Source organism: Lissotriton vulgaris, chromosome 2_1, assembly GCF_964263255.1.
Source record: "Lissotriton vulgaris chromosome 2_1, aLisVul1.2, whole genome shotgun sequence".
Taxonomy (NCBI): domain Eukaryota; kingdom Metazoa; phylum Chordata; class Amphibia; order Caudata; family Salamandridae; genus Lissotriton; species Lissotriton vulgaris.
In genome coordinates, this window is record NC_141687.1 from 1,967,570,353 (window position 1) to 1,967,586,508 (window position 16,156).

The following is a 16,156-nucleotide window of genomic DNA, read 5'->3' on the forward strand; positions in this document are numbered from 1 at the left end:
TCACTGCTCAAGAAAACAGCTTTTTCTTTGACGCTGTGGTTTTGATATTTTCTGTGTTCAACTCTGAACTGTTAGTGGTGGTGGATGGAGGGTTCTGCTCTCTCGAGACTTTCTGCCGGCCTCTGTTGCCTTCTTTCTGTCTCTGACTTTTTTGATTTGAAACAGAATGATGTGGTGGTCTGACGAGTCGACTGGAATGAGGTTGTCGATATTTATTCCTTCCTTGTGTTCTGTGACTGCATCCAGGTCTGCACCTCTGGTATGAGTTTGCCCTTTGCAGTGCTGGATTAGGGTTTTGCTGAGAAGGAGATTGTTTAGGGACAGTATGAGGGTGTCATTTTCATTGTTCCAGTGAAGGTTGAAGTTGCTGAGGTATAGGTTACTGCTGTTTGAGAGATCTGTGCATAATGAGTTATGATAAGTGTTCTCCAAAAGAGGGTGTCTTACCTTTATAGTGATAGAGGAGGTGGCATTTCGTAGTTTTGTTGTTCTTCGTCTTTAAGTTTATGCTTGTATGGTCAAATATGGGGTAGGAATAGGTGTCTGTTTCTCTTATGTGGATGTGTCTTGTGGATAATAGCTATGCCGCCTCCGATGCAATTTTCCCTGTCTTTCATGATGGGTGTATGTGCGCTGGGTTTATGTGTGCTTGGGAAATGTACAATACAAGGATACCGCAGTAGTGAGCAATGCGTGCATGGTGAATGCATGTGCTGATAGTATCTGTGCCCATGAGTAGTACAGTACCTGAAGGATGTACTGCTGTGCAGTATGTGCAGGATGAATGCAGGTGCGGGTTGTATGTGTTCATGTGAGTGATTTAATACCTAATGGGTGCAATGTGTGCATGTTAAATGCATATGTCGGATGTATGAGTGCCTATGAATTGTACAGTACATGCAGGATTCTGTGCTGGGCAGTGCTTGCATGTTAAATGCAGGCGGTGGCTGTATGTGTGTCTGTGATTGGGACGGTACATGTAGGGTACTCTAGTGTTCAGTGCATGTATGGTGTATACGTGCACTGGGTGTATGTGGACGGTACAATACACAGAGGGCCATGGGTTTCATTTTGGAAGACCCATGCCTGCTGGGTAAAACATGGGGAGAGTCGTCGTCCCCCCCTCTGGCCCCCCCCCCCCGTCCCAGACAGAACTGTGTATTGCTGCATTACGTTAAGCTGGGGTAGGTGAGAGCTAGGCTTCCCCTGTATCACTTGAAAGGGTGAGTTTTGATTCAGTGACAGGTAAGAAGGAATGGGTTTGGGCATATCTCAGGAAGGAGATGGGGCTGATGAGAGAATCCTAAAGAGTAAAGCTGTATGCACATATCACTGTGGCTGACATCCAGGTGTGAGCTTTAGCCACTTCCCTGGCCTGTGTTGTGGGACAATCAGCTTTGGAGACACTCCTGTTGTGACGGACTGTCTTTCAAGAGGAAGAGGTAGCAGAGGAGTGGACACATCAAAAGAAGCAAAACTCCAACATAAAACTTCAAAGACTCAGAACCTGTATCACATTTGGTGTCTAGAAATGAACTATAAGAAGAGGAGTTTGAGACTCCAGAAATTGTCATCTGCTTAGCAGCAAGACTAGATGTGTTAGGAGGGAAAGCTATGCAAGATTCTGCCAGTGACCAGGACTCCCTGCTGAGTGAGGGGACATCACCCAGGGAATCAAAGACTATCTGCCCTGGAGCACCAGCACCTGCCTGCTTGCTAAGATCAGTGTGCCTTGTGAGGAAGAGAAGAGTGTAGGAGGGTGCGCGGTCCAGTGGGGTGCCCTGTTGAGTGGAATCCTTATGCTAAGTGTGAGGAAATTGCTGCTGCACTGACCAGGTCAATGCCCATGTGCAGGACAGAATTGGTGACTCAAGTATGCCAGGAGAAGGCCTTTGTGAATTGAGCTATGGGTGTGCTGATCAAGCTGTAGTCTGGTCAAAGTACCAAGTCTGTGACCCTGTATGCCAGTAGGTGTCGTACGGCTTGTACTTTCTCAGTAAAAGTGTGTTTTTTGGACAACATAAACATCAAAACTGAATTAAAATAGTCTCCGAGCACACACAAAATGTAGGCATTGTGGTACCAACAGTTCTTTATTCCAATATTCAGTTCAGCCCTTATACTTATTCAGTTCAGCCCTTATACTTGGACTTTCCACTTGCCAACACATGTTTCGTCTATATGCTGTCGGGGTAACATCAGACTTCATCAGGGCTAAAATAAAATATAACACCATTATGAAGAGAAACTCTGGCTTATAATAGTCCCGCCATCAGGGTCTGAGACCCAAAAGGCACTTGACGTGATTGAGGTGCGAGCCTCCTGTGCATTGCCAAGAGTTGGCCGAATAGTTAAGGCAAGAAAAATTCAAGGTAGCATTTTCTTTGAGTTCCACAGGTTAGGTGGGATCTTTCAACGGTAATCTGAGAGTGTGAAAAGTGAAGGGTGCACAAAATATATCATATAAGCAGTGGAATAATCATTGTAGACAAATCATCTGAGTTGGTGTTTCAGGTACATGCTTGATTAGTTGCCCCAAGCCACCATCTGACAGAGTATCGGCAGGTAATAGCAGACCTAGACATATATGTATAACGCTTCATCTTATAGTGCGTGGTATTCTAGGAGGTAAATTGTTAAATGTAGACTTATAATGCTCCTCTTAATCACAATGTAATCCAGGGCGAGTCACTTCCGATAACAGCCAAAATTGTGAGAGCTTGGAAATTCACTTGAAGGCTGATATTAAACTCTATATTAACAAGCTGGGCATGGGTTAAAACCTTAAGTGTGTGCAAGTAACGCTTAGCTCACCTTTACTATGGTTTCATCTTAACGTGTGTGTTATTAACATGTTTAAATATTCTAGTCTTAGAAATAGAACACCCTTTTCACCTTACATTCCCTTATATCATTCCATGGTGTGAGATCATTGCCATTTGTGTGAGCACTCGCTCTAGAATAACCTTGAATAATGCATGATTGATTGACCTGTGATAGTTTTATAAAAACAACTTGCAAACCTTGTTGGATGAGGATTCTAAATAATGTAATTGCCTGTGTTTGCTGTATTCTAGGTCAGCAGTGCCGACGCTGGGTGAAGGTACACGCCAAGAATCAAGTTATATTCTACAGTGTCATTGCCAATTAACATTAAAAAGGACCTGGGTGTGCTTCAGACCTGCCGTCTCCTGATTCAGTATATTTGTTTTTAATCAGAAATGTAAATGGGAGTGAATTCTGAACAAATCTAAAATGGAAGAATTTTTGTATTGTGATGAAGACTTAATTCTTACAGGACCTCTTTGGGAAGGATGCAAGTGCAGTGAAAATGAGAAAAAAAATGTGTCTAGGTTTGACATCGCCCTACAATCCAGGTGGGTAGAGAAGATGAAGCTTGGTTTGTTCCGCTATAACTTGGGCAACTTAAAGACCCGGATCCTCCCTGGTGTGTTCCAGTTTGTTGCCCAGCTCAACATCGAGAGAGGACTGGAGAGGAGGAAACCTCAGGACATTCAAAGTGTGCAACAGACCTTTGACCCACAACAATTTAACTTTAATAAAATCAAACCGGAAGAAATTTTGTTCCAGATAAGAAAACAGTTTGTCCACAAGAAACAAGGTTTAAATGCAGAATTTCAAATCCAGAAATCTAAATTGGATATAAGGTATCCAACAAAAAGCGTCCCTTCTTTGCAGAGCAGCTCCAATATCACCGAAAAGAACTGTGTGGCAACGAACAAAGACAAGACAGTTAGCATCCTGGCAGTAATCAATGTGAGCCCCTTGGAGTTCGGACATGTTTTGTTCATCCCTGAGCCAACCCTTTGTCTGCCCCAGATTTTAACAGCAGATCTCATCCAGTTTGGGATAGAATCCATTTTCCTCAGTGCCCATGGAGGCTTCCGGGTTGGATTTAATAGCCTTGGAGGATTTGCCTCTGTTAACCACCTGCACTTGCACGGGTTTTATTTGAACCACAAACTCGTCATTGAAACTGCGGGTACTGAACCATTGTGTCCTGGAAAGAGCTTTCACATACTCTCCGATTTCCCTGCTCCGGGATTCCTCTTTTACACAGATGGAAAGGACTTGGAGGAGCTGGCAAACAATATCCATAAGATCACAAACTATCTAGTGGCACAAAACTTTGCACACAACCTCTTTCTTACCCGGGGGTGTCAACCTGGAAATCCAGTTGATCCGGTGTCCGAAGTTGGAACCCGGATCTTCATCTGGCCACGGAAGTCAGGCTTTGGGGCCAAAGAAGAAACTGCTTTTAACGTTGCACTGTGCGAGTTGGCTGGTCATTTGCCCATTAAAAACTGGGAGGATTTCAGCAACATCACAGAGGCATCTGCAGTCACCATTATCCAAAAGTATCTGCTACCTAAAGAGGAGTTTTTGCAGCTCACATCAGAGCTGGTAAATCTTTTAACAGAATAATTATGTAGTCTGTTTTATACTTTCTCTCCATCATTTTTCCATTTTTGATTTTTCCCAACTAAGGATCGTTTTAGAGAAAAAGCATATGAAGTCAGTGGCACAGGGTATTTTGCTTGCACTAATCCCAGCTCCCGGATAGTTGTGTTCATCAGGTATTACAACATTTCAATGCAATTGCACGCTCATGATTTTCACTGTCAATCTCAAACATGTTTACACACAAGAACGAGGTCTCTGTTACTTGAGTATTTATTATCATATGCAAGTGGTTAGAAATATTTATCAAAAGCCTTGCTTTGTGCATTCTGTTTGAACTTAGTAAATGGTATGTTATAGACATTTTTTGATCATAATAAACGATTTGTGCCCTTTTAGCACCTGCCAAGCTTACATCACGCAATGCTGATCGAGGATTTGTTTTTGCCTTAATGTGGAACACGCAGTGAATGTATTGGATGAAGCAAGACCATTGTGGAAGCCACAATGGTATTAGCTTCTTACTACAACATGTACAGTCTTTGCAGCCCTGCAAGACGGGAGCAGAACATTCAAGAAATTGATAGGGCGCACATTTGAAAGTTTTGTAAGGATTTAATGGTAGGTTGTGGTTAAGACAAGCAAGAGATTGAGGCGGCATTGACACCATTCTAATATCATCCAGAATGAACACGTTCAGTGATGCGGTCCTCCTTATGGGTCCAAAATCTGCTTGAGCCCAAGGTGGGAAATGAACATGCTTACCTGACCGTGCTACATCTGAAACAAGTCTATAATTGCCATGTTCTAAAACCACCACAGTTGGCTTTTTCAAGAAAGAGGCAATGGAGTCTTTTTAATAGGAAAAGGGACTCTGCCCACTAGAAGTCTCTAGTGGCATGCTTCATCATCGAGTATTCACCCAGGCACCTACTGTGTCAGGTTGGCTCAACCTTGTAATCAAGGGTGCTTGTCTGTGGTGTTCATGGTGGGCCCTAAAGAAATCTGATTAAAATTGTCTTGTGCTCCCAATGTATTATGCTGCAGAGTGACTGGTCAAGATTAAAAACATGGGTGATACTCGAAGGAAAAATGAATGATACTTAGAATCAAAAGGCGGCCTTCTTGTTTCAGCCACCTCTCCCAGCCCAGTGGGTTGTGTGGCTTTACTCAGGACCAAAATGTGAGACCCTCCATTTCTTCTCAGGGGTATTCCCCTTCCTTAGTAACTACAATATGTTGGACACCATATACTTTTATGCATGCCAAAGTTACAATCAAATAGGGTTCATTGGCCAATTTATACACTCTAAACCTCAGGCATTCAATGTATCATAGGGTATTTAGAGGTGAGCGGAACCTATATTCACTCATTCGTCAAGGGTCAACATCATCCCTTAACCTAATTGGTCCTCCAAACCTCTGTTTTACGTTCGCAGATGAACACTGACCCATGACGATGACAACTCCTCTCTTCTAACCTCTACACTGTGGGAAAAGGGACTCCCACATTGGAGTGAGCTGAATTCAAGTTGTGGTACCACTTGAAATAACGTTCTGCCCTGGTTGTTTTACAGAGGTCTGCTGCCAGAGGTCATTTAGGAGGTAGAAAGAGCTGGAAGCCTTAAAAGTGGCCCCAAAGTCCAGATGCGTTTGATACAATAGGACCAGATTCTCCACAGGTGCTGGAAAATGTAATTAGAAAACTTAAGAGAGACCAAAAAAGGGCCTGGGAGATTGCTTGGTAAAGGGCATTAGAAGTGATGAATGTCACATTAAGAATTAGTGAGAGGAGCCTATTGAGTGCTGGGGTTATGCAGAATTCCCTTGGGTATATATAAACAAAGGAAGGAGTATCACCATTGGACCTAACAAGGTCCTAATGGAGTGTAGGGAGAGGGCGAAATCAAAAGAAAATTGTTCTTTTGTATGAAGATCCCTCACTCACCAACCTGGTTGGTGACATGCTTCATCATCGGTCTCCCACCCGGACAGCCGAGTGCCATCCGGGTGTGCTGCGACACCTGACTACAGTGGAGCGGGTCGTTTTTAGTGAGTGTGGTGTGAAAAAGTGAGTTAAAAATTGGCCAAGTATAACTTCATAGAAATATTTTTTGATCTGAAGCTACTGGACAATGTTAAAAGCAATTTTTCGATACTTCTGTTGGTTAGGTTGACCGACAGTATCTATGTGAGTGTGAAAAGGTCTACATGTTTCAACCTGTTGTGGAAATTGCCAGGTTTTCGTCAGGGCCAAGTGATGGGAGACCTGGGCGGTATACACTCGCTAAGGTGTATCCAACCCTCGGCCCCAGTGACCTAACTGCGTACTTACAGTCAGGTGTCCTTACATCCAAATTTGGAGAAGGAAAAAAGAAATCTGTGGAAACATACGATCACAAGCATACATAATACGTGCCTGCAACGTGGTTTCTCTGTGGTAAAGTGTTCCATGCTCTTCCCTTAATGCGTGTGGTTTAGCGCCAATTCAATGCATTCTATACAGGTTGTGGCTATAATGCTAGCGCGAGCTAGCAGAGTGCTCTAGGTATGCATCTATTACAGTCCTGTAATTGAATATTTTACAGGAGTATTAGAATCCAGACTGTGGGTTCTGTTATGAGGGCTCAAAAAGCCATGACATTGCAGTGTCACTCATACTCACACAATATCAATATTAGTGCGCCAGTGAGTATATATTTTAAACATCACTTTCATACATTTTTGAAAGTGGTTATAAACTCTCACGTAACCTTGTGCGAGCGTAATTTAATGCTTGGTCCTGACGAAAACCTGGCAATTTCCACAACAGGTTGAAACATGTTGACCTTTTCACACTCACATAGATACTGTAGGTCAACCTAACCAACGGAAGTATCGAAGATTTTGCTTTTATCATTGTCCAGTAGCTTCAGAATAAAAAATAATTCTATGAAGTTATACTTGGCCAATTTTTAACTCCCTTTTTCACACCACACTCTCAAAAAACTACCCGCTCCACTGTAGTCAGGTGTCGCAGCACACCTGGATAGCACTCGGCTGTCCGGGTGGGACCCCGATGATGAAACATGTCACCAACCAGGTTGGTGAGTGAGGGATCTTCATACAAAAGAACAATTTTCTTTTGATTTCTCCCTCTCCCTACACTCCATTGGGACCTTGTTAGGTCCAATGGTGATACTCCTCCCTTTGTTTATATAGATTTGGGTCAAGTGGACCAGGAGTACCCCCCTCTGCGCTGTGGAAAATTCCTCACTCTCTTTTTTTGTTATTTCATTCGAATTCCCTTGGGTGTCAAAAAAAGTGTGGATGTCAAAGAAAGTGTGGATGCTAAAATAAGCAGATGAGCGAGAGGAAGATCTAAAAAGAGGACGATATTGGAGAGAGAAGAATTTGTGACAACGCCAAAGTTACTCTGCCTTCTGTAGTTCCACATTAGAAGCGAGAAGTACAAGCAATAAATCAATCCAGGCATACTGTAGCATTTACAAGATTTTACATTAGTCGGATGTTGTCCTCAAAATTTGGCAAGCAAAGCGTCCCTTGAGAAAAGTCTTCGAAAACTATACTGTGCTCTTGGTTTACTATTTTGTTTAAACATTTTAAATTCAATAGAATAGCTATGTGATCGGACATGAGACTAGCTTACTTTAGATGTCTCAACTTGGAACTCCCCATTCAAGTGAAATGTAAGGTTGTTGGTGTGACCTTTCATATCCATGGTTCACATACTGTTTGAGGAGGTGTTATTACTTCCAACCTCGTTCATAGCCCTCGACAGAAGGAAACCGTTTACCAGCCCTGTTGGACGTTCTGTGCTGTAAAAGCTGCTTATTGTTTGTAGAAGTAACCAGTTGACCTACGGAGGTATCTCCATGGCTGATCAATGTTTGCTAAATACAAAATACATTGTGTTGTGTATGGGTAAATATGGTAAGTGAGAAATATGGTACTGCAAACTTCCTTATCCATTCCCACCAAGCCCAATACCAATATGGTAGTATGATCACTAACCCTGGGATCAGGAGCAAGACCTTTCAGTAGAATTCCTGTATTATGCTAATCAGCATAAGCAAGACATGAACATGAGTTCAGCAGTGCTTCTCAAACGTTTTATAACCACAACCCAATTTTTTCAATGCCAAACTTTTGTGATCCACCTTGTTTTGATGGACATGAGTTGGGTAATATTTTAATGTAACAAACGTGTAGTGTGATAGCACACTGTCATTTATGGACAGCACATTTTTCATTGAAATGGCCACTAAATTCGCAGACCTACCCTTTTACTGATACAATTATATTGCACCCATGACAATGTGTATAAATCGGGATTCAGTGAATATCATTTGTGTATCACCAATTAAATTGTCTTGATTTGTTTTGATCCTATTAAAATCTTTGTTTCCATCACAGTTTAGAATTACAAAAAATGTGCTTCATTTTTGCTTTCCTAACTGCTGAATATGTGCAGTTAATTTACAGGCATTAACATTTTGTTGTGAGACACAAAAATGACATCCTACAGCCTTTCCTTTCACACTCCCTGTACTGAGCAAGATTTTCACAAAATTCACTTTTCCTTCTCTGACTAAAAAAAGTGAGAGCAATCCCCATGTTAAAAAACATAAGCATCAATTTGTCAGAAGACACTGCCTGACATTTGACCTCAGTGGCAGCAAATGTGACTAGATAAATACAGAATTTAAAGACATCTTTATTTCTTGCTTGGACTTTCACACTAGCCAAAAATAGTCTCGGGTCGCTACCCACAGTTCGGAAAAGGCTGGGGTACAGCCCTAACAAGTCATTTATCTTGAATGTTTTCTTTAATGGTGCAGTGTATGTATATGTATGTGTATGCATGTATATGTATATATATATATATATATATATATATATATATATACACACACATACATATAGGTATAGAACTGCCAACCCCTCACTCACTAGCCACACATTAGAACAGTCTATACATTTATTTTATTGTAGACATTCATTGCAAAAAAAATATATTCACCCAGTGTAATGTTAATATATCTCCACTGTCGAACAATCATGCAGCACAGTTGATTACATAATTCTAGGTGCTAAGTCTTGCTGATGAAGGTGGTATCACCAGGCGAGTTTGGTGAATTTATCATACACACATATCCACACTATACATTAATGCCAATATTCAAGTTTTGCCTTGTTTAAACTCCGGTTTGCCTATAGGGTGCCAAAGAGGCAGTGTGAAGTCTACAAAGAAAAAGACATGCAGCTTAGAAGTGTGCCATCTGTTGTCTGCACAGCAGCAGCATGGCTGCCTCTTTGCTTGATGGTAAACTGCTCCGACAAAAGTTGTTTTTTCTGTATTACCAGATACAATAATAAGTGCCCCTGAAATTAGTAACACAAAAAAACACTGAATGTTCCACGCATGGACCAGCTAGAAAATGCATGCCTTCACTGTCTGATTCCAACTCTCAATACATTTCACAGACAAACATTTGAACTCCAAAATAACAATTGAGTAATGGAACCCTTCCATCAGGACGTAACATCCCTTTTTTAATGAATGGACAAAAACTACACTCAAACACATGGACATACAACAAGAACATCAATAACGCTGTAGCAGGTACCTCAGGGAAGCTCAAAAGTTATAACCAGAAGCAGCTAGTTTTCCAAAGAACACAAAATCATTTTATTTTGCGGAAGTGATTGATACAAGAGTACCAGCAGGCCCCTTTTCAGCTGACTACTCAATCGCACCCTTCCCGTGTCTCTCGTGAAAGTGACTGTCACATTCCTACTCACCATTGACCTGTGTGGCTTTAATCACTCATCCTCCACGGCCTCATTTACAGTTGACCAACATTACTTCTTGTATCTTTCACAACCATCTTCAGACCTTACTTTAGCAGACGTTTCCTTTTTTAGGTCTCGCCAAGGCAGCGTGCATGCGCTGTCTCTCTGAGACATCCAGTAATCAGTATAGCGACTTGCCTGCTACTTGCAATTGGGTTATTAATGTGTCAGTTGGCACTTCCGACCTCCATATTGGTTGCTCCAATTCGTCACTTCCGTTTTTATTGGAAGCAGCACCGACCAACTAGAGTTTCATTACGCTGCAAATGTAGGCATGTCATGTTTAGGGACTACTTGTTATTATGTAGTATGGCGTCCGTTTCACTCGCAGGAACGTAACTGAGTAACTCGTAATGTGCATATCGGGTGTGACTTGGGCTTTATTTTCATGTTTGTAGCACGTAATTCGTATTGTGCACATCACACAGCTCCTGCAAGGCTCTACCCGCTCCTCCCCTTAATGCCATAGATGTTTTTTTCCCAATTTGTTTCCTCCTCACTTCAGACGCATGGCTTCCTCCCCCACGATTAGTGTAGCAACAAACAACCACAGCTTGTTCATGGCGGCTGCCCACTTTCTCTGTAGCTTAAGCTGTATGTATGTATGTATGTATTGGCATTTATATAGCGCGCTACTTACCCATAGGGTCCCAAGGCGCTTCGACCGCTGCGAAACCCTTCCTGGCTTCCCTGAGAGATGGTCCCTTAATGGGTATCTCCAGGGTGAGACCAGGCATCCCCGGCGGTCTGGTGGGGCCGTTAGTGAAGATGAGGCAAGCTAATGCCCAGAGTTGCCGAGTGTGATCGCTGATCAGAGTGGGCACCGAGGCGAGAGAATTATCGAGTCCGCTGACCCTGGTCCAGAAACCTGCCGCGCAGGGAATCGAACCCTGGTCCTGGGCCGTCCTCTGCTCTCGGGTCTGCCGCCTCTAACCAGTGAGCCCCGCCCCTCAGGAGAAAGGGCTGCTGCTTTCGCTGCCATTATAGGCTACCCGCCTGCAGCTGAACCATGCCCCTCTCACCAGGGGACAGAGAAAGCTGCTCCCCAGCAGATGGGAGAACGGGCAGAAAGGCTAGTTCTCTGCAGATATGGTATGTACAGTAAAGGGGAGGCAGGTCCCTGTGCACAGCACGCCCCTCCTCTTCGATGAATGGAGATCTGTGCTGCAGATAGTTTGTTATATTAATGCTCCTCGGTGTATTTCGTTTTAGCCTTCCAGCGCATATTAACCAATGCATGGCATGTAAGGCTTGGGAAGGAGGGGTGGGGGGGGAGGACAGACCACAAACAACTTCTTGTGTGTAAAAGGCCGCTTTATTGGAACAGGTGCACATAACAATTGAAACTCCTCAGCCAAATGTCTTACAAAACTAAACCTCACTAAATAAAACACTTACTTAAAACCCTACTCCCCTCCCCCAACAGTTATTCAAAAACCCGCCCCCCACCCGAGAAAACCAGAAAAACCCCACCTCACCCTAACTAACGCTCCCAGCCACCAGGTCACCAAGGACAAAATGGTGGCTGCGAGCATTAGCCCAAAGTATTTATACTTTGGGCTACTATTGGGCTATATGAAAAGAAGCACAAAACAAAATGCCCGCTTGTTCCCCTCCTTACCCCCGCCCCTCTCAAACTGCCCGGGGGGGGACCTCTCTACGGTCGTCCCCCCACCTCTCCCTTCTCCCCCTCAGCCCTCCTTGCAGCTGCTGTCAGCCTTCCAATGACATTGGTATGTTTCACTTTTAATTACTTTCAAACAAGCAGAATCCCAGCTCCCCCACTAACCATGTGATCCTGGGCGCGTGTTCCAATACCTTCTTTCCGTTATTTACAAAGATAACGGGCATATAGGAATGGTCACAGAGCAGCCTGTAAAAATAGTGCAGTCCGTATTGGTCCGCAAACAGGCTGGGAGTGTACATGGCATTCTGCACTGTTGTGTGCCTTCAGGTACCATTTGTAATGTAATTGTAGTAGTCTCTGCTTCCTGGACGTGGTGTGTGGACAATGAAATGCCTCTTGATTTTCTTTTGTTATAGTAGCCAGGGCTTGTGTGTCTGTAGCATGCACCGAACATGGGCAACAGATACCATCCTTAGCACCCATTGCACTGTTCAGGGATAAACAGCTGGTTTTGATATTTTTTAAGCCTGCTCAGCGCGTGTTAAGTCATTGTAGACTATTTCACGAGCACTAACCCAGGGGGTTGGCCACTACGATTCCGCCGCATTTGACAAGTTGGCACATTTTCTTCTAGTCAGTTCCTTTTGTTTTTGCACACCAAATGTAACCACTTGCTTTAGCTGCAGTGTGTTCAAATGTAATTTTGAGCACAACATCCTGTTTGTGAGAACAAAAGAGCAAGCTGAGTGGTAGCCCTGGTTTTCCTGTTTGTTTAGCTGAAGAAGTTTTCTGCAGTCTTATTTTTATGGTAACAAACTCAAGATTACAGAAAGGAACTGAGGCAACGATAATACGTGTCAAAATAATGTCATACTCTCCGGTTTGTGGAAAACCCCGTTTGTTTACCTTGGTGAGTTTACTTGGCATCATTTATAGCACTGCTGTGGTTTGTCTTTGTGGAGGGTTGGTGAACGCGCTCTCATTGCAGTTTTTGTCATGATTCTGACTGACAGGTCACAGAAAATGATTGATCGGGGACATCACTGGTGACTTACATCATCGTGTTATCAATATTTTACAGTGGCCTTTTTAGCTTTTTATTCAAATTAAAGATCCTGGCTTTTATGTGAACTCCGTGACATAAAGAATCTATAATTCCTTTAAGCAAACCGTTTGTCATAGGAGATGTATTATGACGAATACTTGCTGCCTATTTGCAATGCAATAGGTCTCGCATTTTCGAGAGTTTAAGCTATTGCTATTGTAAATGACAATTCCTTTTATTTATTTCTTTGTTTAAAAAAACCAACACATAAATAAAAGGCGTATTTTAAAATCCAAATAGTTTAAAATATCGCAAATGCGAGATCTATTGGATTGCAAATGCTTGGTTTTTTTTCCAACCCACCTGATAAGGCACACTTTTGCCATGTCTCATTAAGCACCAGCCCTGAAAAGACTTTACATAATGTGAATCTGTAACATACTTTTGTATTCATAAAGCACAAGTTCACCTTTTGGGCATCTTGGTACTGCATATGGTCCGGGATGCCCGCCACCCCTTCCACCACCAATCCCAATGGTAGGAGACAGACACATTTTGAACTTTTGGAAGGCAGGGGGGCCTCACAACCCCCCCGGCCGTATTTATTATGAAACAAAATTTAAAAAATGTTTCATTTAAAAATATGAAACAAAATTTAAAACTTTAAATTAAAAAAAGTTTCATTTATCATGTACAAAATTCAACTTTCATTACACTTGATGAAGACAGGTATCCAGGCTAACCCTAACAAATCTCTAATACAAAGATTTTCCTAACCGAGTCTAACATCTTCTGCCGCAGCGGATATCCGGCCCCCGGGAAATTCGTGGGAGGGGCCTATGGCCGTCTCCCCCTGGGAGGGGCCTATGGCCGTCTCCCCCTGGGCGATCCCATCCGTAATGGGTGCTGCCCCCCCCGTGGGAGGGGCCAATGGCCGCCTCCCCCCAGGCGCTCCCATCCATAATGGGTGGCGCCCCCACTAGGGACCTTGAAATCACTGCTCACCGATCATGACCTTACCGCCCGACCGAAGACTAAATAAATACGACAGTTAATGACCTACTAGTGGGAAAAAACCTATGCATCATTTATATCACTGCTAGAAATATCCCTCACTGCTACCCCCGCCCTTGTAGAGCGGATGTCCCAGAATAGTACCCAACATACTATAAACATTGCTACAAAGGAGAAAAATGTCCTATAACAGAGAAACCATTTTATTGCGTACAGTTTATCACAATTCTACAAAGGAAAAAACAGGCCTAGAGACAAGTATTCTATTGCATACACAATCTTTAGAATCAATCTACAATGGGAGAAAAGGCCTAGAAAAGACGTTTATGCATCACAATCCATTGCAAATCACAACTTTGTTTACTCCCAAACTTCTGCTACAGGGGCTGGTGGGTGGGTCAAAACTGCTGCTTGTTCCCTTGAGGGCTCACGAGCGACCAGTGGTGCAGCCTTCAGAGCGCGGGAACAAGAGGACGCTTGCCTGGACCCCGTCCCTTTTAACTTGCAGCGGGGAGGCGGGGCGCCATCCCCCTCCCGCCCAAAAGTGCACGGACCTCCGGGCGGGTGTTAGGACATCCCTCTTAGGCGGCGGGGGCGTGCTCCAACCACGCCCCTTTGGGCATACCGGCCCGGGACATGCCCCACGCCTGCAAAGGTTTCCCGGGCGGTCGGGGCACCCAGCCATACAATCGGGGTGACCGAGAGATCTCCCCTTTCCATATGGTCCGGGATGCCCGCCACCCCTTCCACCACCAATCCCAATGGTAGGAGACAGACACATTTTGAAATGTTGGAAGGAAGGGGGGGGTCTCGCGACCCCCCGGCCGTATTTATTAAAAATATGAAACAAAATTTAAAACTTTAAATTAAAAAAAAGTTTCATTTATCATGTACAAAATTCAACTTTCATTACACTTGATGAAGACAGGTATCCAGGCTAACCTTAACAAATCTCTAATACAAAGATTTTCGTAACCGAGTCTAACATCATGACATCATGCATTGCATACGAATTTTGTACATCCTATCGTTAGGAGCCAACGGCAAGGTCTTAACCGGTGTCAGATCCCTATCAACAAATTTCCGCCCTCATGTGCGAGTGGCGCATGCGCAGAGGACTTTACCCTCGTAGCCATCCGTAACTTCCCTTGTCAGAGGGGCCCCCTTCCACACGGCGCCATCTGAAGGACGTCCGAGTTCCCGTGCGGGGTAACCGTAAGAAGGACAGCGTGGACTCCCCCTTTCCCCGCACTATCTTCTGCCGCAGCGGATATCCGGCCCCCGGGAAATTCGTGGGAGGGGCCTATGGCTGTCTCCCCCTGGGAGGGGCCTATGGCCGTAATGGGTGCCGCCCCCCGTGGGAGTGGCCAATGGCCGCCCCCCCGGGCGCTCCCATCCATATTGGGTGGCGCCCCCACTAGGGACCTTGAAATCACTGCTCATCATGACCTTACCGCCACAGGCCAGATAGTTGACCGACTATCTGGCCCCCCCACAATTCCTATAGGTCATGCCTCCTCAATCCCACTAGCCAAGCTATCATGTCTCCTATCCATATGTCATTCCCCACCCTGGACAGGTGTACCCCATCGTCTGAATAACAGTGGTCCCCCCAGATACACCCGTAAGGTATACTTTGAAGGTGGTTAGATCGAAACAACTTCTCCATTTTATTGTTGACCCTCTTTACCGAATGGTTCAACGCTGTCGTGGACAACCCACCCCTCCATACCCTCCTCGGAATCATATGTGACCAAGCTATAGTGCACCCCGGGAGTGTCTTTGCTAACCAACTAACTGCTGAAAGTATGTGTTCGATTAAAGCCCGTCTGCCCAACTTCACCAAGTCATTGCCCCCAATGTGCACTATGACTACTGATGGCGGTGACCTGTGCCGCCCTAACAATTCTTCCACAAAACTTTGCAGTCGGTCAATACACAAACCGCCCTTCCCATGGAAGGTCACTCTGAAACCATATTCCTCAGATGTGTGAATCGCATCACCTGCCCTGAATATGTCCGCGGCCCGTCTCACATATGAGTGGCCCACGACCCAGACCACTCGTCTTCCATTCCTCGCTCCTGAAGTGGTGGTTAGCTGATACTGGGCCGGTCCCAATTTCCGCCCTGCGTCACAGGCTCGTGAAACTGTAATCCAAACAAAAGACAACAAGCGTGAGTGTACTTCTCAA

At 44.2% G+C, this 16,156-nt stretch overlaps 1 protein-coding gene across 1 annotated transcript in view; it reads left to right on the plus strand.

Annotated features, from left to right (window-relative positions):
• Positions 1-4,834, plus strand: part of GDPGP1 (GDP-D-glucose phosphorylase 1) — a 54,870-nt gene extending 50,036 nt beyond the window's left edge. Inside the window, exon 2 of the mRNA XM_086958986.1 lies at positions 3,078-4,834. Coding sequence (XP_086815112.1) covers positions 3,256-4,446 — 1,191 coding nt within the window. The 5' untranslated portion in view covers positions 3,078-3,255 and the 3' untranslated portion in view covers positions 4,447-4,834. The remainder of the gene's footprint in view (positions 1-3,077) is intronic.
• The last annotated feature ends 11,322 nt before the right edge of the window (positions 4,835-16,156 follow it).